Raw genomic sequence first — 27,245 nt, 5'->3', positions numbered from 1 at the left:
TCCCGCATCTCCACTCTAGCCTCTGACAAGCCTGCTACACTCCTCGTAAGCTCAGCCTGGGGTGACTTTTGTTGCCTGCCAGGTGCTGGCCTGCCTGCTCACCTGTACCAGGTTCCCATCATTTTTTTAGAATGTACTCAGGACTTGCCAGGTTGCCGGAATGGCACTTCCAGCTGCAGCTGACTGTTGGTTCATGAAAGCCATTGGACGCTGCACTCAGGGAGGAAGGGAGGAGGAGCTCTCCATTCAGTGGCAGGAATCACACTTCAAAACGACCTTGACAGATTAGAGAACTGGGCCAAAACAAACAAGATGAACTTTAACAGGGAGAAATGTAAAGTATTGCACTTGGGCAAAAAAAATGAGAGGCACAAATACAAGATGGGTGACACCTGGCTTGAGAGCAGTACATGTGAAAAGGATCTAGGAGTCTTGGTTGACCACAAACTTGACATGAGCCAACAGTGTGACGCGGCAGCTAAAAAAGCCAATGCAATTCTGGGCTGCATCAATAGGAGTATAGCATCTAGATCAAGGGAAGTAATAGTGCCACTGTATTCTGCTCTGGTCAGACCTCACCTGGGGGTTGGACTCGATGGCCCTTGTGGTCTATTCCAACTCTATGATTCTATGATTCTAATGGGTTTTGCCACTCTGCTGCAGACCTTTTTGAGTGGCAGTTTCTTACGGACCAGGAACCGTTTCCCCTTCTTTGGGGCTCTTGCATTGATAGCTCTTCCTTCCCGCAGCTGCTGTCACCGTTCATCAGCCCTGCCGTCTGCTACCCTGCTTAGCCTCTGCTGGCACTTGCTCTTTCTCAGTTCAAGAGCCCAGTGAAAATCCAGATCTCTCGCGGCCCATCAGGCCGTGTTTGTGTCCCCTGAGAGCATCAGGCGGGTGTGCTGAGGCTGAGCTGCAGCTCCCTGCTTCGGCTGTTCCTCCCAGCTGGTGAATTGCAAGCAGTCGATCCATGCCGGATCCCCCAGGGCACCCTGAGCCTTTCTGGAGGGCAGAGTTTCCTTCAAGTGTGGAGAAAAAGCTGCTTAGCAGAACGCCTTGGACGGAATTGATAGGGTCCCAGTGGGCGAGTTAAAGGCAGTGTGGAAAAACAAAACGAAACCCCCCTTTGCTCCGTGGGCAGAATCACAATATTGTATCTGGTTCAAATTTAGTCTCTGCCAGCGGTGTGTTTGCAAGCCTTACTTTCTGAATTTCAAACAGGACTTTTTGTTTGGCAAGTATAATGGCACCAAAGCACACGGGGAAGATGGATGGTGTTTTTTTAAAAAAATGTTGTTAAAATACTGCATGGAAAAATAATCACATTTTAACTGGACGCTCTCCAAGTCAGTCAGTGTCCCCAAAATAGCAGGCTTGGACTTCGCAGTCCTGTTTGTGGTAGAAGGCAGTTCTGAAAACATGCAGTGAGAGGAGGGTCCTTCCTTTTGTTTGTGCACAAACATCTCCTGTGGATCAATATCATAATAGCCCAAAGCGTTGGACCTGCCGGCATCCACACAAAAGAGCTGGGCTGAGCTGTTCGGATTTCCAGTTCGCAACCCCATGGTATAAACTGGATGCATTTGGAATTTGTATGATTAATTTACATCTGAAGCCACTCTCTTAGGAATGCCCAGGATGAGCTGAATATGTGCCATCATTTTCGGTGGGTGTTTTTACAGCTCTAAGTATGCAGTCTTGTGAAAGAACAACATAACGTTTTTTCTGGGTCCTGGCAAAATGAAAACCCAGCAAAATCTTCCTCCAAACTCTGCTTTGCTTTTTGCAATATTGAAATGGCCTTTGAGAAGTTCTGCGCCCTGTCTCCTTTACTTTCCAATTGAAGTTAATAGAACATGCACTGCATGTAACTTACTGATCAGTCGTCGTCAGCAGCAGCAGCAGCAGCAGCAGCAGCAGCAGTGTTCTCTATTCAGCGCCTTGGCACTTGGTGCCCTGATATGGGCAGTTATGCTGATGTGCGCAGTTTTGGCTGATCAGGTTTTCGCCACAGTCCTGTAGCTTTCAATTTCACAAAATGCCTGGATCCTTCTTGCATGCTTTCTCTTCTAAATGACAGAGTTAGAAATTAATTTTTGGGGATTGCTGGAACACAGAAGAGCCCGCAAGGTAGTCTGGTGGCTGTGTGGGTGGATGGGGGTGGAGTGGGGGGAGGTTTCCAGGGTCTGCATAAACAGGATGAAGAAGAGAAGAAGAAGAGTTTGGATTTGATATCCCGCCTTTCACTCCCCTTCAGGAGTCTCAAAGCGGCCAACAATCTCCTTTCCCTTCCTCCCCCACAACAAACACTCTGTGAGGTGAGTGGGGCTGAGAGACTTCAAAGAAGTGTGACTGGCCCAAGGTCACCCAGCAGCTGCATGTGGAGGAGCGGAGACGCGAACCTGGTTCACCAGATTACGAGACTACCGCTCTTAACCACTACACCACACTGGCTCTCTGGGATCTGCTGGGTTTGGGATTTGGGGAGTGTCTTTGGCCTTGATAGGAAGGGAAGTCCTGCAGGCGAGATGGTGGCAGTGTGGGCACCTGACATACATCTGGCTCCACTTGTCACTGCTTACAGTCTAGAATGTAAGTCTGAGCAGGGTTAGGTCTAGAGAAATGAGGGAAGGCAAGGGTCAGGAAAATGGGTGAAAGAAAGCAAAGAAGCCTCGGAAGGGGAAAGATGGAACATGGATGGAACATGGAAGAGAAAAGCACCAGCAAAACCCATTATCAGTGAGGCCCAGTTCTAATGTGCAAGAGTATGGTCTGACCACAAAACCAGTAAGAGCCAGTTAAGGAGTAACCCAACAGCTAAATGCTAGAGTGAAAAAACAATTCCAAATAAGGGTTCTGATATGTACAGTAAGGGGAAAAAGGGTTGAGTAAGTGTTTCTAAGGATTGTGGTTGGACAAGCGATGGGCCTGGCAGAAGGTGTTTGAGAAGAAGATGAAACAGCCAAGGGGACACACATCTTGCCTCTATAGTTTGCATTCTAATGGAGACTAGCCATGGAGAGCTCTCTTTGGATTCTGCCCCGTAATGCATTCCTGAAGAAAGTCTGAGCAGTTGAGAACTTGGTGTGCATCTCTGTACATGAGCCCCCAAAGGGAATTCGCACCACGTTGGCTAGTCCAGGGCTGCAGAATGCTGCCTATTTATTAAGCATGGATAAAGCCTTAGGGGAAGAGGTGCATCGAAGGAAGCTCTCATCCCCTGTGAGAACATGGTGCTATATGCACAACAGGCTGGCCTTCCCTCAGCCCCTTCCTGCTTCCTTCTTTGCTTCGGGGTTTCCTATGGCCAGTGAGATGGCAGCAGCCATATCTGCCCCAGGGGGCACTTAGCTGGCCAGTGGGCCATGGACCTTTGCTGGCCCTGCTGAACTTTGCCCTGCTTCCTCCTGCAGGTTCATGGAGTCCGAGCTGGATCTCAACGACATCATCCAGGAGATGCACGTCATCGCGACCATGCCGGACCTGTACCACCTGCTGGTGGAGCTCAACGCTGTGCACTCCCTCCTCGGGCTGCTTGGCCACGACAACACCGATATCCTTTCTGGGGTGGAGGAGCCAGGCTCTGCTGTCAGTGCCCCCCCCCCCCGCAGTTCTGGTTTCCTGCTGCTGCCCTTCTCTGCGTATTACCACTCACAGCGCAATTGGGATTCTCGTGAGAGTCTGAAGCCAGGCATGCATGCTCAGAGCAGCATGCTGTGGCATTGTCACTCGGCCTCAAAGCCAGCGGGGGGACCTTGGGCTAGAGGGGGCGTGAGCTGTGCTGATAGGATTGATGTTGCAGAGGTCAGTCTTGGCAGGGGAGGAACCCAGTCTGGGAAAAGCAGCAGAAGAAAAAGTAGACCACGTCTTGGGAGCAGGTGAGACTGGGAATAGTAATTCAAGGCTGCAGAGAGCACAGTGTTTCTCAGAAGGTGAAGACACATGCTGACAGCTGCTGGGAGCCACAGGTGAGAGTTGTGTGCAGGATGGGGACCAAAGGTGGACCAGGACCCCAGAAGGAGCACGGCATGTCCCTCCCCAGAAGTATTATCCCCTTTCCCCCCCCACATCCCACACCAAATGAAACTATACCTGTCTTAGAGCTTGGTCTGCTAGGCACAGAAGTGCCATGGCAAAAGGACTGCAAATGAGCAGGCAGGCTAAACACACACACACACACACACACACACACACACACACACACACACAACTTGTTTATAAGGATTTTCCAAAGTCCTGAGTCATTTAAGGATGACCCTTTTGCAGTGGGAATGTTTAATCACAAGTAGGGCAGTGTGTGTCCAAAAGGTGAAAAGTCCTCCATGAAAATGTACATGGCTTTTGTGGAAAGCATTTTCCGTGAGCTGCAGCTCTCCAACCTGTGACTGTTTCTCACCTGGCATTCAGAGCAAGACAAACTCTTTGCTCCTGGGTTTAGTGGGATTCTGTATTAGGCTTTTTGCTGCTTGCTCGCCTCTGCAGAGAACAACGTTCTGCAGATCAAACCCCACTGCTCATCATCTCCCTGGTCGGAGTGGAAAAATTGCGAAGTCAATTGTCTTTGGTCCCGCTGGCTGGAGTGTAGAGTAGGCCAGTCACAGGAGACAGGGCATTCTTGGTGGTGGTGCCTGTGCTCACAGAACTCTCCCCCTCCCCCAGTTGCTTAACAATAACATCAAATAACCCTGCAGGAGAAACCTGTAGATAAAGGCTAAATACATCTGTATTTGTCCAGATATACGGTTTGGAGAAAAATGCTTTTTCAGTGGTGCTGGAGATGATTGTGTCAGTTGCACTCTGTTAAGACTTGTGGGTTTGTGGTTTTAATTGTGTCTTACTGTTCTGCTGCTTCACTTGATTCAATTTACGTTAGCCCCCCTGTGCTCCAGTTGCAGGAAGAGCAGGTTACCAGAACAATGAACGAGTATTAAAGCCCAGTGAGTGCAGCAAAGCAGGAAGCGCCCGCTGTGCCTCGCCATCTCTGTCACCTTAGTTCGTGGCAGTGCAAAGCTTTGGCCGGAGGCGAGGTTTGCAGGCAGCTTGAGCGTGGCATTTTGTACCCAAAGGTCAGCATGGATTTGTCATTCTCGGGGGAAAACACAAACAGTGGGGGGTTTGGCTGGGACTTGGTGGTCTTGCTTGCGGTGACCTTTAAGAGGAAGGAATGCAGAGTGTTGTGTCTCTCCAGCCCTGAGAAGCTAATGCCTGGGAGTGACGGCCACTGCTGACGACTTGTCAGAATATCCATCGCTCAGCCCTGCATTGAGCAAAGCGGGGTCATCCTGTATCTGTCATTTAGATTGGGGGCAGAGGCTCGGCTGGTGACCTGCAGGCCCCCTGGGGAGGGCGCGGTTGCCAAGAGCTGCTGGAACTCCTCTGAAATGTTGGAAGGCAAAGCAGTAGACTTGAAACGCTGCGTTTTAGCAGAAGTGAGAATGCAAGGATCATTTGAAGTGAAGTACCTGGGCAAATGCGGCTTTGTGGAAAGGGAGACCAGAGAGATGTTTTGAAGGCTCGCCCCCCCGAAAGGAGTGCTAAACTGAGCTGGCTCTTCACACTTGATTTAAGGTTGGTGCTTTGGCAGGAGGAGGACGGAGAGGCGAGGTGGATAAAATCCCCAGCGATAAAATTAATTTGTGGACAAGGCAGCTCCTCTGCTGAACCAGAGCCAAGGATGTGAGGAAGCGGTAATGCTCAGGTGGTGGCTTAAATTAGCAAAGGCTGAAAGCCTCCTGGGAAGAGAAGCTGCTTCCTTCTCCAGACCTCTTCAGCCCAGCTGGCAACATCTGCAGCAAGTTGATTCTGAAAAAAGCTGCCTCTTAATGGAGAGGGATTGCAGACTTGAAACAGGCCTTGTGTGAGCTTGAAATTTTATTTTGCAGCGATGGCAACTGGAACGCAGAAGAGAGCGCGCTCTCTCTCTCTCTCTCTCTCTGTGTGTGTGTGTGTGTGTGTAGCCAAGCTGAGGCTTGAGGGCATGGCTGACAGAGACAAATCCTGCTTTCCTTATCCCCTCCTTTTCTCCCCCTTTGGCCTTTCCAAGATGAATTAATGGCACAGGGACTTCAGCATCTTCTTGATTCCCTACCTGCAGAGCTGTGCACAAAGATATTTATCCTGCTGCATCCCTCAAGGGCCGCAGTTTACAATGATAAGTTAAGCCCCCACCCTGATAAATCTTGACACTAAGCCGCACTCTCTGATCCACCCAGATAAAGACTGCAAGCTAAATATCCCTTCTCCCATTGTACTTGCCCCCATTCACTAGAAAGCCAGTTTTCAGATGCTTGTCTTAACAAAAGTGAGGGAAGAGTGGAAGAGAGTTCGTTACATGATGGAGCAAGTTTCAGGATACACATGAGCCCATGACTTGCCTGTTTGGTATGCTGTTTATTTCATCGATAGAACCCTCCTGGTGATCCCAGTGGGACCTTTGAGTGGGCTGGGAGGCTGCTGGCGGAGCCATCACTCCAGCATATAATATATTTTATTTGTTTATTGCATTTCTATCACACCTTTTGTCTTGGAGTTTCTACCTCCCCCTGCCCCAGAAAGCACAGCCAGGGTGTTCTCTGTGGCAGCCTCTAAACTGTGGAGCCCTCTCCTCACAGATTTGCTTCTGACACCTAATTGATTTAACTGATTTACACTGTACTTTTAAATAGTTGTAGTCCTCTCTGGGGGACCCCATTGTAGAGGGCCAACAACAACATATCTAATGAATAACAGCTACAACTCCTCTTTCCTGGTGGGCCAGAGAAAGTTTACAAGATTTATGAAGTAGGCTTTGTGGGCTCGACATTCAGCAGGGCCTTTTCTTTCTGCTGCAAGCAGCTTCAATCTTCTGTGGAGAAGCAACCATTCTGATGCTGCGCTATGTTGGGGAGCCTGGCCTTGGAGTCCAACTATGCATTCCAGAGGGAGGGAAAGGAGGAGCATGAGATGAAGGCAGTGAGCTTTCTCTGCTGCCCTAGGAAGTTACTTCAGGAGGCCTCTATGTAGGACACCTCGAAATGTGGGTTGCTTTTTGTGATGTGCAGAGAATAGGTCAGGATTGATCATCGCGTATTGGAGAATAGTCAAGTAGGCCTAACGAGCGGGAATGTTTCTGACGGAACTGCACTGCGGTTTAAAGGATCTATCTGTTACATAAGCCCCGAGGTTTGGGAACAAGAAACCAGAAGTTTGGAAACCAGAAGTTTTTGTGGGCAGCAGCAGCATCCTGGCCCAGTTGAGCATGGCAGCCTCATTAGGAGTCTGTTTGCTTTCAGGTTCGCAATGGCAGCATGACATCCACAGATTGGATTTTTGCAGTCTTTGAAATTATTCCCAAGTCAGATAGCGAAAAACAGGGAAACAGGAATGGGTTGACCCCAGAAGCCTTGAATTTTGCAGGATGCCTTGGCTGTCAGATCACCTCCCTTCCTTGTCAATAAAATTAGGGCTGCTGTCCATACTAAATTCTATGATTCTCCTCTGCCTGTGTGACATGCCCTGCAGCCATACCCAAATGGTCTAGCTTGCTGTCAGCTAATTCAAACATGGGTCCTGGTACCTCAGTCCCCTGCTGCTCCTTGGACTGGTGTTGAAGATAAATGGGGCTATCAAGTCTAGGGCAGGTCGTAGCCCCAGGAGCAGCCGAGTGGTGTTGGGTAGAGCCATAGATGTCATGGTCCTTGCAAAGACTCTGGGCTGTCTCCTGAGAAAAGGGGGAGTCAAAGAAATTAGAGGGCCAGGTGGGATTGCAGATAAACTCTAGCCACAAACAAAATATTCAGCCACTGCTCCAAGCCACAACAAAAAAGATTAATCTAAATTGGCTAACGATCACTTTCAGATGCAATTACTGCAGGCAGCACCTGGCACTCCCAGGCTCCCCAGCACCACTTCCTAGCCGGGTGTCACCCTTGACATTACTTCTTTCATTATCTCCAGAACCTTTGATTTGTATGCCGCTTTTCCATCATTGAAACTCTGTTTGAGGCAGCTTACAACATGAAGAGATTTGCCTAATTACAAAAATATAACAAAAGCAATCACAGGCAATGAAGAAAAAGCATGTCAAAACATATACCACCAAATAAAGCAATTGCCATGTTGGTTACTGACTAACTTAAGTACTGGAATCTCGTTTTGCAAGGGATCCTGTTGTTGTGGTTGCAGTGTCTGTGTGTGCACAGCGGAAAAGGGGTGTCTTCATTGCTGCTGCAAGCAGCCTTGCCTACTTGGAAAACCTGGCGTTCCTTAACGTTCTGTACATGTGTCTATAGCTGTGGTGGATCTTCTGCAGGAGCTTACAGACATCGACACCCTTCATGAAAGTGAGGAAGGAGCTGAGGTCCTCATAGATGCGCTGGTGAGTAGCCCCTTCTGGCCAGACCACCTGGCTTGCATTTCCTTGTAACACCAAGCCGGGATTTTCTTCCCACGGCCATACACAGCCATCTGTTTGGTTGCGACTATTGAGAGATGAACAGTGCTTTCAAAGGCAAGCACTCAGCTTGAAAGAAGAGGGTCAGGGCCATTTGCTGTTCTCGTGAGAGCATGCAAAAAGCATCACAGGGTGAGGCCAAGAACCCACCTAGTCCAGCATCCTGGTCTCTCAGCCAACAGCTGGACCTGGTGGGCCCTGAGTGCAACACTCCTCTCCTCCCTCGTGATCCCAAGCAACCTGGAAGGGAGCACAGCGTCTGAATATGCTCCGAACAACAGGTGGAGAAGCTCAACCATTGTGTCTAGCAGCCACGGATACGCTTCCCCTTTTGAAAAATGGTTTCTCCACGGGAAATCTGGGGACAGAAAGGACTAAATGGGAATAAGAACAAGAGGAGAGAATATCCTTGGCCATTCTTCTGAATACCACTTACTGGAAACCACAGAAAGGGAGAGGGCTGCTCTTGTGCTCAATTCCTGCTTGTGGGTTTCCCTTTGGGGCATCAGGCTGGCTAGGTGGCCCATTGGCCTCATCCAGAAGGCGCTTCTGACGTTCCCTTCTTCCTCCTAAACTTCCGTTTCTTCCCTGCTGAGCTCCCCTTCCACCTCTCTCTTACAGCCCCTCTCGTTTCGCAGCAAGCGAAGGTAGGCAAAGCGGCTGACAGAGTTGAAGGGCGCTCCTCCTCCTTCACTGTGGGAAATGCATCCATGCCCTAATCAGAAGCTCGCTTTTCCTGGGGAGAATTCTTGAGTTTTAGCTGGCCAGAACTGCCGAGCTGAGTGGGCTCTATGGGGCTGTGCTGGAAGGGAGGCCAGGCCAGCTGTCAGCGCTAGTGCGGACATCTCAATGTGAGCCTTTCCACCCTCCGTTTCGAGGGGAAGGGGTTGCTGCGCTCATGAAACACCTGGGCTGCTCTGCGGCCTTTTGGCTGCTCTGCGGGGGTGGAGAGGGCAGGGAGCTGTCAGTTTGGAGGAGCAGAGCAGCGGCTGCAACCTTCTCCCCGACAATCTCTCCTGCCTCTCCATTTGTGATGTTACCTTCCAGAGGTTAATTACCGTTGCCCCAAATGAGTTCTTCTGGCTGGCCTCTGAGCTTTTTTAATTACCGGCTCTTCGTTACAAGAGCCGGCTGAATGAATGAGATGGCGAGGCTGGGTGGGGAGGGGGGGTGGGAGAACAGAAGTAGGTGCCGAGGCTGTGTTCTGAATCTGTTGCGCAGAGAAGCAATAAACCCTGGACAAAAGCTCCTTTTGTGCCTGCTCCTTTCTTCCAAGCCTGCTGACAATAGCCAGGTTTCGAGAGTGCTTTATTGTCTACCTTGAGCGAAATGGGTCATGGTTGACTTCTGAATGACTCCCCTTTATTTTACGGGAATAATTACTTTCTGGACATTTGAGCCAAGGTCACTGGATTGCCCGCTAACATGATTTCACACCCCACGAGTGTTGTGGTGTTCAGACATCAAATTGTGAGGGTGCTCTGGTCCGTGGAACTGGATAGGGTATCTTAACGGACCATCTAGTCAGATCTGCTGGAAGGGCAGGAGTTGGTCATGCTCAGCTCTGTCCACATGGTTAGTTTCCAGGGGATGCTTTCTTGAACGATTCTTGTGCCAGCAAATCTTCAGGATGGAGCACCAGGGAAACTTATGACTTACTGTATTTATTTATTACATTTATACCCCACCTGTTCCTCTAAGGAGCTCAAGGGGGTGTACATGGTTCTCCTACCCTTCATTTAATCCCCACAACAACCCTGTGAGGTAGGTTAGACTGAGAGGCAGCGACTGGGCCAAGGTCACACCCAGGGAGCTTCATGGCTGAGTGGGGATTTGAACCCTGGTCTCTGTCAGGAGTGCGTGCAGGAGCCAGGCCCTGGGACCAGTAGGGCTTTGCAGGACTGGGGCCTTCCTAAGTTTGTTTTGGAGAGGCAAGGCGCAGCCACACAGGGGAGCCCGCTTGGTAACTCACAGCACCTGGTGGCAAGAGCCGGGAAGGGATATAAGGTCAGCATTTCCCTTCGGCTCTTTGCCACAGCAACTCGTTTCCTGCCTTGCTGCGTTTGGCTTCTTGATCCTCAGACCTCGGCTTCTTGACTCCTTGCTTCTCAACCCTCAGACCCTTGACTTTGTGACTCCCTGCTTTCTGACCCCTGGCTTCTGGACTCTTGTTCCTGCTCCCACCCCACCATCTTGTCCCTGGTCCCGACATCCTCAGCTGGGACTTTGATTGCCCGTAGACCGGACCGTGACAGTCTCCCAGGTCTTAGTCCGCCACGAACCCCCACATCATTACTGACTCTCCTTGCTTCAGGTCCATCCTGTGGACTCCTACCCACCCAAGAACTCAGGGTCCTATGGATCGTCCTTGCGGAGCCTAAAGACATTGTGTTTAGGTTTTCCCACCCTAATGTTTGCCCGCAGGGCTGTCAGTGGCTCCTAGCCACAGTTGGAGGCAGCAGAGCTTCTCAGTACCAATTGTTGGAACTGCATGAGGGGAGAGGGCTCTTGTTATTGAATCCCACTTGTGGGCTTCCCACTGGGGCATCTGGTTGGCCCCTGTGAGAACAGGATGCTGGGTAGATGGGCCCCCTTTGGTCTACCCCAGCCGGCTCTTCTTACATTCTTAAATCCAGTAAATAATAGAAATAAACAATGAGAACCAGCTCAGTGAAATCGGTTGCAGCATAATAGCAGATGTCTTGGCTTGCTAAATTGTGCTCAGAGTGAATGTTGTTCGTGTCCAAAGATAATTTTAATCAGATAAAGTTGCCGTCAGCTGCATTCGTTGTGTAGGCTACATCATAAAAGGCAGGGAGTGATTGCTTGGTGTGTGTTCCCCCTCCCTCCCCCTTTTGAAAAGGCGGCATTTCTTCCCTGAGGCTTTCATTATGCGTAATTGCTGGCCCTCGGATTCTGTCCTTAGCAGGCGAGCAGGACTGGAATCCTGCTCCATCCGCAACTGGCAATTGCTTTCAAGGCTGACAGGCAGCTGATGCCCAGTTGGGTTGTTCCGCTTGGCACTTTGGAATTCGGGGAGATTATAAGTCAATCAAGGCGTGATTTAGGGAATAGCAGACATGTGACAAGGTTCACATTCTTCAGGTGTTTTTCTGTTGTGTCTGACGTAGGAAAGTTGTCCAATTAATTACGGGGGAAACACTGCAGTGGAGTTTAAGGGGGGGGGGAGCTTTGAGAGCCAGCTTGTTCCCTTATCAGAGCGCATCTCACTGCAGTGTTGGTTGTAGTTATAATTATTATTATTATTATGTTTTGACTTCTGACTTTCCGCCAACTCCTCTGCTTTCCACTGATTTCTGCCACCCCCACTCCCCTAGGAACCCCTCTCCTAACCTTTATGTCTCCCTCTTTTGTGGCTCAGGTTGATGGGCAGGTGGTCGCCTTGCTGGTCCAGAATCTGGAGCGCTTGGATGAAAGTGTCAAGGAGGAGGCAGACGGTGTCCATAACACTCTGGGTAAGGAGGACTTGAAAGACAACCTCTCATCGTGGACCCAGTCGGCAAGGACGCAGATGTGTGTCACTGTTTTATAATGTTCATAGAGCTCCACGTGGTGGATCTCATTTGAGAGCAGGTGTACCTGCTGGTGTCGGGGTCTGGGAGCACGTTTTAGAGTGTAGCCAGGCCTTTAAAATGTCAGCTGTGCTATCTCTTAGCAGTATATTTGAAGGCAATCAGCTGAATAATAACTCCATCGCTCACCTTGTTCCATAGCGAGGGCTTCCACGTAACATTAGGAATGTAGGGACATACCTTCAGCCATCCATTATTGAATGGAAATAATGAGTTGAGGTGTATCTGCGACTACCCTGCTTTCATTCACACTGATGTTTCCCTCGCAGCCGGGTGCTGGAATCAGATGACAATCCACTTAACCGTCCTGTTTCCTTGGAGCAATCTCTTAAATCGGCTCCACCACAATATAATGGCCAGCAGCCCCTCTGAATCTGTCATCTTCCGCTCAGTTTTAAAAAAAAGGTTGATATTTTGCTGACTAGATATACCCGTAGAGGAGATAAGAGGGAAGGAAAATGTCTGAAGACTTGGTGCTGGAGTCTGGGAATCTGAAATTCCTTCTGGGTGCAATAGCTATTGAGGTGTAGATGTGGATAGATGAAAATGGAGTTTTGCAGCTGGGAGAGTGGCAGGGGATGCAGGAACTTGAGGTTCTCTCTCTGTGTGTGTATGGAGAGTTCTTCACTTTATTTGATTGCTGGAAAAGGAAGTTGCTTCTCCCCATAAACAGAGCAAGCAGCAGCCAAGAAATGCCTTTTCCAGACACAGAATTGCGCTTTCTGGGTGACATTGCAAAGAATGACCCCAAAGTAATGGCATTTGTGTCAGAGCTGATTGGTTTGTCAACAGAGAAAAAAACGCCACAGAAACAATAGACCCTCTGCTATGTAAGGCTTTTTACCAATTCAAGAAGAGCAGCTGGTGGTTTTTGGGGTAGGGTGTGTGCGTTCATAATTATGAATTCTGGTTTAAGCCTGGATATTTATTTTCTTTTTAATTTTTGTTGATTTATTAACTACCCCAAAAGTGCAATCTTAATGAGATGAAACCCCTCCCCACACCGAGAATCAAAAGTTTAAACCATAATGTGTCCCAGCTCCGGAGGCAAATAGTTCAAACATAAAGAGCAACTCCAAAGAGGGATGGTAAAGTATTAGTTCATACAAAGATTTCCTTTACAAATAATAAAGATTTATAAAATATGAAAGTGTTCTTCATCTGTAAGTTCCATCCTAATCGAGAATAAAGTTTCTATATGGTATTAATTGAGCCAGAAATTTGCATGTACTGTGACAGCACTGAGTCACCATGTGCCTTAATATCTGTAAAAGAAATAAAACCGTGCCGTAACTTTCTTTTTCTTGCCTGTCCCTTCCCCGCCCTTCCTTCCAAAGCTATCATTGAGAACATGGCAGAGTTCCGGCCAGAGATGTGCTCAGACGCTGCCCAGCAGGGCCTCATGCAGTGGCTCCTCAAGAGGTTGAAGGCAAGTCACCCAGGCCTCTCCTGGTTCATGCGCCAGACACTGATTTTAGCACCTCTTGTCCTCCCTTTTTATTCCTCTCCCTGGTTAGCTCTCAGCCTGTGGTGCAAGGAGGGAGCTGCAGCCCAAGACAGGTGTTTCCTTGCCAGCTCTTCTCCCACCTCCTTTAAATGACTTCGGATCTCCAGGGCCTGATGAGCTGCACCCAAGGGTACTAAAGGAGCTTGCAGATTTATTCTCACAGTCGATAATCTTTGAGAATTCTTGGAGAACAGGCGGAGTCCCTGCAGAACTGGAGGCAGGCAAATGTTGTCCCCGTCTTTAAAAAGGGGGGAAGACTTAGGTACTACCGACTTACCGGTCAACTTCATATCGATACCAGGAGAGGTCCTAGAACTTAGATGTGTTCTAAAGCAGTGCTGCCTCCAGCTGTGGAGAGCAGAGCAGAGCCATCTTGGCTAGGAGCCATCGGCAGCTCTCTCTGATTCCATGAACTTGTCCAATCCTCTTTGAAAGCCACCCGAGTTGGTGGCCATCCCTGCCTCCAGTGGCAAGGAGTTCCATAGTTTAACTCTGCGCTGTATGAGGAAGTGCTTTCTTTTAGGATGAGGAGGCAAATGAAGGCAGTGTGCCCCCAGTCTGCGCTATCCTTGTCCTTCATGCCTTTCCTTTCAGATAAGCTGGCTGAACCAGGAATGCCCAAGGGCCCAGTTTTTCGTTTGAGTAGAGCCATTGTCCTTCCATCTTCTCCTGCTCTCTGGCTGCCACAAGTCCCCTTGCGCGCTCCTGTAAGGAATATGCCGCCTGCTGCAGAAACCCATAAATGTTCCTCTGTGACCCCTATGCACTTGTTAGCAGAAGCAATTTGTAATTTGCTGGTTGCAGGTGATAACAGAACTTACGTTTTCTGGTCTCTCCCCCCCCCCCCAACCCACTATTCTAATTTTATTCTAGGCAAGTCTGTCTTGAGCATAAAACTGGTCTCTGCTTTGTAATTATCCTGCTAACTCAATGTCTTAGAAACTGGGGCATCTAGAAATAGCAATGCAGCTCCTCCATTTCGAGGCACCACCGTCGCCTCGCCACCTTTAAAATTCCCAGTCCTCGGTGCAGGATCCACACCTTTCCCCTCTTACTTCCCACACTGGAGGGTTCCGCTGGGTTTGATGAAATGTGACCAGGTGGCAGAGACATCCCAGTATAGAGGAGGGTCATTAATGGGGAGCTTGCCTGTCCATGGGGCAGTGATCTGGTGACCTCCCCAGGGTTCTCCTCCCTGTTTGGAGAAAGGGAGAGTAAGAGGCACCATGATAGAATTGGATAAAATCATGCATGGCATGGAGAAAGTGGCTCGGGAAAGGTTTCCCTCCCTCTCCCATGACACAAGAACTCATGGACGTCCAGCGAAGCTGAATTTTGGAAGGTTCAGGACAGAAAAAAGAAAGTCCTCCTTCACACAGCCCATAGTTAAGCGGTGGAACTCCCCGCCACAGGAGGCAGCCATGGCCACCAACCTGGAAGGATTTAAAAGAGGAGGAGGAGTTTGGATTTGATATCCCGCTTTCTCACTACCCGAAGGAGTCTCAAAGCGGCTAACAATCTCCTTTCCCTTCCTCCCCCACAACAAAGACTCTGTGAGGTGAGTGGGGCTGAGAGACTTCAGAGAAGTGTGACTGGCCCAAGGTCACCCAGCAGCTGCATGTGGAGGAGCGGAGACACGAACCCGGTTCACCAGATTACAAGTCCACCGCTCTGAACCACTACACCACACTGGCTCCCCTGAAAGAGGATTAGACAAATTCACAGAGGAAATTCCTGGAAGCCACAGGAAGGCTGAGTGCTCTCGTGCCCGGATCCTGCTCTCTGGTTTCTCACAGTTGGCCTCCGTGAGAGAGCAGGATGCTGGGCCTGATCTAGCAGATGCTCTCCTGACGCTCTCACCTGATCGGCTTCTCTGCTCTGACTCTTCCAACAGGCAAAGATGCCCTTTGACGCCAACAAGCTCTACTGCAGCGAGGTCCTGGCCATCCTCCTCCAGAATAAGGACGGTGAGAGAGCTGACCTGGGCGGATTGGTATTCTGCTGGGCTGTGCCTCTGGCTTGTTTCAGATCATGACAGCTTCCGCACTCGCTCCCTCTCCCTCTCTCTTTCCCTCCCCATCATTGCCTCGCCCCTCCTGCCGTTGGCTTCCCCTTCCTTCGGCTCACTCTCTGTCTCCTTCCCTCCTCTTTCTCTCCGCAGCTTCTGTACTCTGTCAAGCCATATTGATTTTGTTTGCTGATATATCGGTGTTAGATGGCTGTAAAATCTGACAGTTGGCTTCATTCTCCCCCCCCCCCTCCTTCTCTTCCTGTAGACAACAGGGAATTGCTCGGGGAACTGGATGGAATCGATGTGCTGCTTCAGCAGTTATCTGTGAGTAATTCGCTGCCATCTTCCCTGCCATTGGGAGCCCCAGAGCCAGGCCTTTAGAACCGGGGAGGAAGGGCAGGAGCAGAGAGCAGCTCCCAGCAGTGGCAACGGCAGGTGCTTCACAGCATCTATGCGCTTCCAGGCGCATGCCTGCCATCCTGAGAGGGGCACAGCCCCATTTGCTTGCTGCCAGCTTGGATGACTTTAAAAGAACCATAGAATTGTAGAGTTGGAAGGGGTGTGGCCCAATCTCCTGGGGCATTCATGGAGAATTTGGTCACCAGGGGCTCCTTGGCATTACTTGCTTTATTTATTTCATTGCATTTATAAAGGTAAAGGGACCCCTGACCATTAGGTCCAGTCGTGGCCGACTCTGGGGTTGCGGTGCTCTTCTCGCTTTACTGGCCGAGGGAGCCGGTGTACAGCTTCTGGGTCATGTGGCTAGCAGGACTAAGCCGCTTCTGGCAAAACAGAGCAGCGCACGGAAACGCTGTTTACCTTCCCGCCGGAGCGGTACCTATTTATCTACTTGCACTTTGCACTTTGACGTGCTTTCGAACTGCTAGGTTGGCAGGAGCAGGGACCGAGCAATGGGAGCTCACCCCGTCGCGGGGATTCGAACCGCCGAACTTCTGATCGGCAAGTCCTAGGCTCTGTGGTTTAACCCACAGCGCCACCCAAATCCCCTTTTCTCCGAGGAGTTCAAGGTGGTGCACACATGGTCCTCCCCCTCTTCATTTAATCCCCACAATGACCCTGGGAGGTAGGCTAGGCTGAGAGAGGCAGTGAGTAGCCCCCAAGGTCACATCTAGGGAGCTTTATGGCCGAGTGGTGGGGATTTTAACCCTTGGCCTTCCAGGTCCTAGTCTGATACTATTACACCACCCTCACTGCCACCCACCCACCCACGGCTTCTCCCGGAAGCCTCCATGATCCCTTGTTTCGGCCATCGTGTCAGCGCAGAATGCCTTTTTAAAAAAGCTTCTTGCATGCAGGTTGTTAAGGAACCTCCTTGTGGTGCTGGCGATGAGCAGACCAGCCCCACCTCCCAGTGAGAGCTGGATATGACCTTGTGGGTCCCCTGCCTATGTCTTCCTGTGCTGCCCTAGTTTATTTTCCTCACTGCACTTGGATGTCAGTAATTAGGAGGCGCACACATGCAGCTGATATTTATGAGATTTTTTGGGGGGTGTTGCTTTTCGGGGAGGGACGAGACAGACAGTAAAGCCTTCTGGCTTCCTCCCCACGCAGGTGTTCAAGCGCCACAACCCCGGTGCGGCAGAAGAGCAGGAGATGATGGAGAACCTCTTTGACTCCCTTTGCTCCTCGCTGATGCTGAGCTCCAACCGGGACCGTTTCCTGAAGGGAGAGGGGCTGCAGCTGATGAACCTCATGCTCAGGTGAAAACTGGCGGACATGAGACATGGTGCCTGGCCCCTTGTGGCAGCGAGACCTTCCTCCCCACAACTCCTCCCCCCCCAATATATCTAGGGGTTGGGTATTAGTACTAGTATTAGATTCATTTCAATCCCTTCTTTTTCCCTGACCAGGGACTCAAGGCTGCTCACAGCTAAAACAGAAACATAAAAACATAGTGGGCAGAAAACAATCATTTAAAAACAATTAAACATTAACAGTATGTGCCTGTGTATGTATGCCCTGTTAGAATATACAGACCATTACAATAAAAACAGCAAAGGACCAGGCCTTTTGTTAAAAACAGTCAGTTCCCAAAGCAAAAGGACTATCTTCTCTAGGCAGGGAGTTCCAAAGTTTCCTGATAGCAGCCACCACCGAGAAGGCCCCCTTCCGCATCCCCACCAAGTGTGCCTGTGTAGGTGGCAGGGCTGAGAAAAGGGCCTTTGCCAAAGATCTCAAAACCTGAGCAGGTTCATACGGAATATTACGGTTCTTCAGATGGACCTAAGCCATATAGGGCTTTATAGGTCAGAACCAGCACATTTAATTGTGCTGGAAACTGACCAATAGCTGGTGGAGCTCTTGTGACAAGGAGGATATCTTGAAAAGAGGATTAGATAGCTGCATGGAGGAGAGGGCGATGGAGAGGCCGACTAGCCAAGATGGGATGCTGGATGCTTTTGAATACCAGCTGCCAGAAGCCACAGGAAGGGAGAGTTGCTTTGGAGCTCCAATCCTACTTGTGCATTTTGCATTGGGGCATCTGGTTGTCCACTGTGAGGACAGGATGCTGGACTAGGTGGGCCATTGGCCTCATCCAGCAGATGCTCTTCTTAAGTACTAGACGGAAGACCTGTATGGCACCCTGAGATGTTGATGGTGGTCACTGAAGGCTGCAGGCCCATTTGGAGACGCCTCCCTCTGCCGCCAGCTCCCAGAGATGTTTCCATATACAGCAGCAAAGGCATCTGTGCAAACGGCTTGTGCTTTGGGGTGGGGGGCGTGTGTACTGGACTGAAGGCACCCCACATGTGCCTGTATTCGGAGCCTTACGGTGTCTGTGAGGGAGGTGGGTCTGAATGGCAGCCCACTTCCTCTCGGCGTACACAAGACACGCACTTCTCACGTTAGACTTCTTTGTCTTTTGCATGTCCAAAATTCACAGCTGGAATCAAAGTGCTGCCAACCAGGCTTTGTGCTGGAGGCTTTTGCTGGCCGCTCAATCATTGTTTCTTGCGAGTCCCACGAGTGGCTATGGACAGACATTCTGTGGAGGCAGATAAAAAGCTCTGCCTCCCTTTTTCTCCCCGCTCCCCCCTTCTGTTAACCCTGCTAAGAGTGAGCTTTTTTAATGAAACAAGCTTCTGGACCCTCCTCCCATTTTTTTGTTCCCCCTTGCGTGCCCAAGTCCCAGCCTCGATTCCTTCCTTGCCCCCTCTGGCTTCCAGCTCTCCTTGCCCGTCCCCAAACCGCGCCCTGCCCAGGGCTTCCTGCCTGCCCGCCCGCCCGCTCGCTCGCTTTCCCTGGGTGGGCTGAGCGGCGCAGAGAGGCGGCTGGCAAGTGCTGGCTGGCAAGAAATGATCTATTCCTGCAGACTAAGGCTGGTAATGTGCAATGGCAGCAGCAGCAGGGAACTGAATAAATAACCAGGAACGTGGATTATTATTCAGACCGGAGTGCTGAGTTTTCTTAAGGCTAATTAAAGCAAAGCTGCAAAGCTCTGAAACCCTGAACAAGAGGGAGGCTTCTCTCTTCTCTCACTCTCTCTCTCTCTCTCTCCCCCTCCCCCCCCCCGCCGCCTCCTGGGTTTCCCGTCCTTTTCTCCTCTGAACGCTAAGCTTGCACGGCTAGCCTTGCAGAACTAATCACCTGGAGTCCTTGAGCCATATGGGTGGGACCTTGCATTTTAATTTTTAATTTTTTTTTAATGGCTTCCCTTCCTTTTTGGGTGGAGTGGGGAGGGGGCTGTGCTGTTCACCACCCTTCTCTTCCCTGGTACTAGCTGGCAAATAACAACAAGGAGAAAATGTCTCCCTGGACGCAGCTGCATTTAAAAGGAGCTCTGAAGGGCAAAGCGTAAATAAACCAGCAGCCCCATCTGTTGCTGCTGCTGCTGCTGCTGCTGTAACACCTCTACCTCCACCATAGAATGGAGTGGGACGTCTTTTCCCCTGATAGGGATGGCTTAGGCATGGCGGTGGCAGTGTGTGTGTGTGTCATGCATAACCCAGAATGTGCAGCCATTTCCCATTGCTGTATTCGTGAGTCTTCAGATGGCACAGCGTCGAGGCCTCCAAATACGAAAGGCCAGGGCACAGCCAACATGGTGCCTCCATATGCTATAGATTGCAGCTGCATCATACTTGGCCGTTGGTTGGGACTGACTGCAGTTGTAGCCCACAGAATCTGGACCAAATTATTGCAGTGTGGCGTACTTGGGGTTGCCCTTGAAGACGACTCTTGAAACTTCCAGCTGGTCCAAGATGCAGCGGTCCGATTGCTGACTGGGTTGCCTTCAGAACCCCTGCATTTCCTGTTCTAAGACAGCGGCATTGGCTGCCAGTTGGTTGCCCCGTTCAATTCAAGGCACTCGCTCTAGTGTTCAAAGCCCTAAAGGGCTAGGCCCCAGGGGCCCTAGAGACTGCCTCCTTCCCTGCAAACCCTCTTGGGTTTTGAGATCAGCAGGGAGAGCCCCCCATTGTTAGTTCCAGCTCCCTCAGAAGTTTGGGGAAGAGTTAGTCTTGGAGAGGCATTCTCTGCAGCAGTCCCTAAGTTGTGGCGTTCCCTTTCCACAGAGGTGCATCTGGCTTCTTCACCCTACAGCTTTGGGTGACTGCTGAAAGTGCACCTCTACCCCTACCTTGGACACCTGAGAGATGTGTTTTCAGGACCTACCCTTTTCCTGTAATCTGTTTCATTTTAAATCTGAATTTTAAATGGTTGTGACCTGTCCTGGACCTGGTGATGAAGGGCAGATCATCATCATGGTATAACTTGACCCAACCTCACCTCCTCCTCAAACTCAACTAGCTTCAATGAGAGACTTTGCCACTGGCTAGAGCTGGACCTGGTGCAGCAAGTTGTGAGAATCTGGACTCTAAATCTTCCATCTTCTAGAGGGGAAGGAATTAAACTCCAGCATATATCCTTCCCTTCATGCCGGAGGAATGGTCCATAAGTTAGTGGTGAAATGCATGCTTTGCACACAGAAGGGCTCAGGTTAAATCGCTGGCGTCTCCAGCGGAAAGCATCTTGGGCCGCTGGTCATGGGCAGGAACCATTTCTAGATGGCCTAGGAGAGCTCCTCTCGCTTGGAGAAGACAGCTTGATGAGTCTGACTCTGCACAAGAACATAAGAGCCCTGCTGGACCAGGCTGGGGCATCCTGTTCCTACAGTGGCTAATTCACAGGCAGGATTTGAGCACAAGGACACCCCCCTCAAAGTGGTTCCCACAACTGGTATTGCTGGAATACCAGTTCCGCTGGTTTTACTTACACCTAGAGTGCACTGAGGTTGCTTGTTTCAGTGGCAAGAAAGCAATGTTTTCTGGAGTGAATGTGGATCCTGTGACCTGAAGGGGGCCGGGGCAGTTAGGAGTGCCTCATCCGTATGGAGATGGGGCACGTTCTCTCCGTGAAAGGCAAGGGGAGGCCGCTGGAAGGAGCCACATCATTTTTGGTCCAAATGTGAAGAGTCTGCATGGGTGGGATTCCTGTTTGCTTATTCAGCAAGGGACGTGGGGAGGGCCTTTGCCCTCGGACCACCTTCCTGTAAATTGGATGCGCCCCACGTGAGGAGGAGGAGAGAAGGCCAGGCCAGGGAGGAGGCGAGATTGCTTGCTTGCATGTGTGCACTCCATTCCATCAGTGGGGAGCGTATTTGCCTTGGCTGCAAATGAGCAAATGCAGTTTGCAAGTTGGTGGCCTCCAACTGGAGGTTTAGAAATGTCACATCCAATTAAGGTCTCTCCCCAAGCACAATTCAATTTCTTTCTCCAGATTGGGAGCTGCCTGAGGCTTCCAGGAGAGAAAGTGAGGTGTCCTTCTGAGACTTGCAGAGAGAGAGAGAGAGAGAGAGAGAGAGAGAGAGAGAGAGAGAGAGAGAGAATCGCATTGTCAAGTGCCTTGGGAGCATTGGCACGAGACTTATTACACCCCTTCTTGTGTGGAGGAGAAACCCTCCTTCTCTCAAGCAGCTGCCGGGGAAGGCCTCACCCTGTATTTATAGCAAGCAGGGAATGAGCTTGTCTTGACTTTTAAGTGCCAGGAAGCACATAGGGGAAATGGGGACACATACTGAGTGTGGGGGAGAAGGTTCATAAAGCTTTTCTCGGCGGGGCGGGGTGGGGAGGCTCTCTTGCAAAGCCATTTGTGGTGGCTTCCCTTGACCACCTTTGCTGGCTGCAAGAGGGCTGTGGGCCCAGTTAGGAATAATGCATGAAAGTCAGGAGTGCGTTTGCATGCAGAAGGCACTGCAGCAGCCCCTGCAAAAATATTTCATTACGTCTCTTGTTTTCATGTCACATCAGCTCCTTGGAAACCCGAAAATTAATGTGTATCTACTGAAATTTCCTTTCAGCACAGCCTCACGCTGTGTTTATCTAGCAGAATCAGAGCCTCGCGCCACTGTTTCCTAATGCGCACCCTTCTGCAAACATCCTGCGATAACAGTCCTTCGGTGAAGTGACTTTGGCTTCTGGTACCCTGCTTTGGGGGGAGTTTCTTGGGGCCTTTTGTCTTCCTTCCTGACAGGGACAAGGAAGGGAGTTGCCTGATGGGCAAGGTTTGACAGCAGTGCTTCTGAAGACCAGTTGCTGGAGGCCACAGGAGGGGAGAGGGCTGCTCTTGCGGTCGAATCCTGCTTGCGGGTTTCCCATAATGGGCATCTGGTTGGCCACTTGGAGGCTGGATGAGAGAGGCCACTGGCTTGACTTAGTAAGCTCTTCATATGTTCTTGGTCATTTGGCACCAATGCCCTGTGGGTGCTTCTGAAGTCATTCTTCCATAGCTTGCCAGGATTTCAAGGTATCTGGGGAGGGAAGGAGGGGTTGGACCCAGCAGCTGCCGTTCTCACCTCTCTAATTCTGAAGGTTAGACTGCCACACAGGGGCTGCCCTTGATTCCTAACAGCTTCAGAGCATGTAGCATACAGTCCGCCAAGAGTGGTTTCTGGATGCTTTTTGAAGCGCTCTTTGGACGGCCTCCTTCCTGGAACCCTCCGTCACCATTGCCACCCCTTTGGCTGTCCTCTTCTCCATCTTGGAGGCTGATCCACCTTCACTCTCCTGTCTTCTTGCACAACTTGTGACTCACCAAGCCAAAGGCAGCCCACTAGCTGTGCTTGGTGACCTGCTGGGTGCTTATTATATCACCACCCCCATTTCTTTCAGTTTTGGACATGTAGCAAAGCCAGGAGGTTTTCTGAGCCTTCGCATGAGTTGTGCTTGGCCTGGTGGGCTTCCAGGGCCAGGAAGTTGTCAGTGCAATGAGTTTGTCCCTGGTCTTTTTGGTGAGGCTCACAGGCTGTGGTGTCTGAATTAGTTCTCACCCAAGAGAGATTTCAATAAGCCCAAGATGAGACTAAGATAAACTGCTTGCCCTCTAGTAGAATAAATATTTCAAATAAAATCAACCTGAGACAGTCCAGTCAAACAGCTATTGATCTCTACAAGCCTGAACTTAAACCCAATGAATATTCCAGAGATCAGCTCCCTGCAACCTGCCTAAATGCTGATCAATATGCAATTACTTCCCCCGAAAAAGGAGTCCTGAAGTTCTCCAGCCAAACCTGAACTTTATTTTTTAGCCTTTTATTATTGCCGCTTGCAAGGTGAAGGAGAGCTGGAAGTGGCAAGGGCAGGAGAGGGAGGAGGAGGTGAGTGGATTCCTTTCCACAGCAGGCTCCTTCCTGCAAACGTTCTGTGCTGCCCTGCTGAGCACTCAAAAGGGTAGCCTGTGAAATGGGTTCATCTTACAGTGACGTTCTATCCAAGCATCAACTCACTTGGCCTGCTCCACCGTACAAGGTTCGGATTTCTTGGGTAGCTTTCTTTATCGCTTTACATTGTGCTCCCCTTTGAGACATCTTGTGAAAAGGGGTGTAGAAATTTTCTCAGTAGATGAATCAGGGCAGGCTTCTAGTAAAGCAGCTGGCAATATGGTTGCACATTTAAGTTGCAATAATTTACCTCTCGGTTTACCTCTTGGTGTTAAGATCTCAGAAGTGGCTTCACCTACATCAGAGAATTTTTGTCGGGATAAAATGGAGTCATGGAGTGTGACATGCGTGTGCTGCCTTGAGCTCCTTCTCTAGGGTGCAATTGTGGTTGGTTACTTGGATGGATGGCCGTCTGCCAGGGATTCTTTAGCTGTGATTTCTGTGTTGCAGGGGGGTTGGACTAGATGACCCTTGGGTCCCTTCCAACTCTACAGTCAGTCATATGATTCTACAGACCTGCAGTCTAACGCATACTCCATGTGCCATCGTGTTTTGCATTTCCCAGCCCCTGTTTTGCATCATTTGCTTACTGGCTGTGAAACACACAGCAGAAAGGCACTCTGGGCATGGGCAAGTTGGAGGGCGCATTATGGAAGGGCAGTGGTGGTGGAATTAATCCTAAAGATGCTGCTCTTTGCCGCTGCCATGTGTGCAATCTTAATCCTGCTCCTCTTCCTCTTTATGCCTTCTTGGCTTCCCTGAACAGCATAGGGCAAACTGGATGTCTGGCGTCTGCCTCTGCCTTTGGCAACGCAGCCCTGTGTTCTGGGTTCAAGGAGGCAAGGAATTGACCCTCCTTGGCTGTGCCCAGCGTGAGGCTGTGCTGGCCTTTTTAGCGTCGTGTTGGAAGGAATTGGCTTTGACTTACAAGAAGCTGCCAAGATTTGTTCATCCCCTTTCTTCCCTTCCTCTCATCTGCTCATGTTCCAATTCAAGCATATTGGTGGCTGTTCTTCCCTTTTGGTTTTGCTTTAGGATTTTTGTTTCTCCAAATCGGACGCCCGCCCCCAAACAAATTGGGAGTTATGCTTTGCTGAATGGAGCTGTGTCGGCAATCAAACGCCCGCTTCCTTGCATTCTCTTTGTTGGCATGGATTTCAAACATACGTCCGCAGTGGCATTTTGCAGCAGCATTTTGCGAAGTGCCTGTTTCATTCCCTGCTGCTGGCAACAGCCATGGAAAAAGGCAGAAAATCCTGGCTGATTTGCTTACTGGTGTTCTGCATTCACAGGCCAAAGTGAGGGCTGAGTTCCAGCTTTGCTCTTGAACACAGGGAAGAAAAACACACATACACCTAAAATAATTAAGTTGGTTGCTGGTAAACCATTGTGGATTGCTGGGTTCTGTGGGTGTGGGTGAGAGGATGGCATCCTATACAGGGCCACTCCACATATTGCATGCTTTAAGCGTACATTTGAAATGAAAATGTGAAACGGAATTGAGCAGGTGTAAGAGCCTGAATGCGGCTTCTTCCTTTCCTCTATTCCCCGTTTCTGCTTCCTTGCACACACATGTAGCTGCCATACAAGAAATATGAAACATTATTAGCGGATCAATATGGCTATGAGTAGGGAGTGCTTTCCCCCCGCTTGACATATCCATTGCGCCTCATCCCTCTTGCTAGTTACAGCTGTAGGAGGGGAGACCCAGTCCCCATGTACGAAAGGTCAATAAAACAACAAGAACACCTTGTGCGAAATAAATTTGCACTCTTGTTTCAAGTTTGAGAATTAGACTGTAGTCGTGGCTGACTTCCATCCTCCCCTGTACTGGGGATACAGCTTACAGGAATTTCTCTTGGCTTCAGAAAGGGAGGTTGTGTGTAGTTGACAATCCAGGTTCTCTCGAAAGGTTAGCCTAGCCTTCCCTGACCTTGCACCTTGACTAAGACTGAACTTTGCTGCTTGTTCATCATTGTGTGCAGCCTCATCCTACTGGCGGAGGAAAACCTTCCGTATCTTGTGGCAAAGTGCATTGCCCAGTTCACTGACAAAAGTCCTTCTACTTCTACAGAGAGAAGAAAATCTCCCGGAGCAGTGCCCTGAAGGTTTTGGACCACGCCATGATTGGGCCCGAGGGAGCAGACAACTGCCACAAGTTTGTTGACATCCTCGGCCTTCGGACCATCTTTCCGCTCTTCATGAAGTCCCCCAAGAAAATAAAGAAGGTTGGGACCTCCGAGAAGGAGCACGAAGGTAGGACTTAATCCCACACAGCCTGCCTTGCTGACCACGAACCCTTCGCCAGCCTCATAGTTCGAAGTGCAGCCTCAGTAGACTTGCGCCGCCAGGAAGCGCTTGTAAGGCTGAGTCGCTTGCCAGCGCCTCCTCCTCTCTGGCTGCTACCAGCATGGCGGTTAATTAGCTCCCGCATATGTGCATGTGAGCCTGCCGTTTGAAGCTGTCTCTTTGATGCCAGGCTCTTTTGAAAAGAGTAATGAGCCAACTGCAAATGTCACCTCCAAAGCCGTGTTTTTTCCTGGCTCCGCGCACTGAAGTGTGACGTGAACATCAGGCGTCGCAGGCACAAACTGCTTGTGACTCTCCTGTGTTCCCCCTCCATCCCCTTTCTCGGTTTCCTTCCACCACCCAGCCGCCCGCTCCCTGGAGGAGATCCAGAAGCCCCACCAACCTGATCTGCCACTGGTCTCGGCGGCGGTGCTGCCGCTACTGCCAAGGGGTGGAGATGCTGGCAGGAAAGGCCGACCCTCCTGTGGCAGGCAGTGGTGAATGAAAATGAGTCACCACTGACTAGTGAGGATTATCCATTAAACACACACACACACAAACCAGGTAGACAGTATTGTTTGTTACACTGAAAAAACGAGTGCTGCGAAAACCGCAGCGGAATGCACACTCCAAAGGGAGAGGTGGGATGTCTTGTCCCCACCCTCCTTACTTCTCCAGAGCAGAACATAAGCTGAGAGTTGTGTGTTTTTTCTGCCTGCTGGAAAAGGAGAGGGCAGGAGCCTGCGCTGTGCTGTTGGCAAGATTGCACTTGGGGGCGAGGGGCGGCGGGTGTGTGTGTGTGACTGGTTCAGCGAGCAGCTGTTTCCCTGCTGAAAAATGTGCCAGTGGGTGAGCTGGTAACAGAACATTTGCTTTAGAGCACCAGCATTAGGAACGCGATAACGTTATATTAATGAAGGCAATGGGTTGGCAAGACACGTTTTCACAGAGCTTGTAATAGCTGCCCAGTTGAGCTTCTGTGCCTTGGATTCTCCGCTGGGAACGGGTGCAGAGAGGACTCCAGGCAGAGCACCAGGAGGCTTTGGAAAGCTGCCATCATGGATGGTAGCTTTTGAGGTGGGAAGGGGAGGCCTGCTTGCCACACAGAGGGAGCCAATTCTGTATGGCAAAGTGGAGTTTTCACTTCCTTCTGAGATGGGGTGGGATAGATCCACGGGAAGCTTGGCAGGGGTGTAGCTTTCCTTGCACCCAGCATGCAGTTCACCACCCTGGTTGGTGAAAGAGGGCATCCAATGGGTGAAGGTTGTTACAAGGGAGAATGGGCCCTGCCTGTCTCTTAAGGTTCCCAGGAAATAAGCAGGGCAGGATTCACAGAATCCAGGAGTGGACTTGATAGACTTAAAATGGTGGATTTTTATTTTTTTTAAGTGGGTTCAATTTTCTTTGTTTTGCATCGCTGGGCAGGTGAGTTGTTGAGATTGTAGCAATTCCAGTTAATAGAGATGTTTAACTGGCCTCCCTAGAGCTTGGCTGGCCATTATACTGATGAAGGAGTGTGTGTCTTTGTGTGTTTGTGTGTGGTGCAGCAGTTTCACATCCTTCCCAAGCCATGCTAGATTTCTCCTTGTGCTCAGACAACCCAGCAGGGCTATAGGCATAGATGGCTTGAGAGGGTCTCTAGGTCTAGCCGTTTCTGAATCTGAATCCTGTGCCCCACACGAGCCACTGCTGGGCCATCCTTTTCACCTGGGCCCTATATTTACAGCTGGACCATC

General features: G+C 50.3%; 1 protein-coding gene across 2 annotated transcripts in view; it reads left to right on the top strand.

The window, feature by feature from the left end:
* Positions 1–27,245, top strand: part of CTNNBL1 (catenin beta like 1) — an 86,430-nt gene that overhangs the window by 22,609 nt on the left and 36,576 nt on the right. For both annotated transcript variants that reach the window (XM_077929481.1, XM_077929480.1), the window contains exons 4-11: positions 3,414–3,555; positions 8,261–8,356; positions 11,814–11,907; positions 13,362–13,453; positions 15,426–15,498; positions 15,808–15,866; positions 17,115–17,263; positions 25,295–25,476. In XM_077929481.1, coding sequence (XP_077785607.1) covers positions 3,414–3,555; positions 8,261–8,356; positions 11,814–11,907; positions 13,362–13,453; positions 15,426–15,498; positions 15,808–15,866; positions 17,115–17,263; positions 25,295–25,476 — 887 coding nt within the window. The remainder of the gene's footprint in view (positions 1–3,413; positions 3,556–8,260; positions 8,357–11,813; positions 11,908–13,361; positions 13,454–15,425; positions 15,499–15,807; positions 15,867–17,114; positions 17,264–25,294; positions 25,477–27,245) is intronic.

This window comes from Podarcis muralis, chromosome 5, assembly GCF_964188315.1.
Source record: "Podarcis muralis chromosome 5, rPodMur119.hap1.1, whole genome shotgun sequence".
Classification (NCBI taxonomy): Eukaryota; Metazoa; Chordata; class Lepidosauria; order Squamata; family Lacertidae; genus Podarcis; species Podarcis muralis.
The sequence above is the reverse complement of the archived record's forward strand: the minus strand, read 5'-3'. Positions and strand labels throughout refer to the sequence as shown.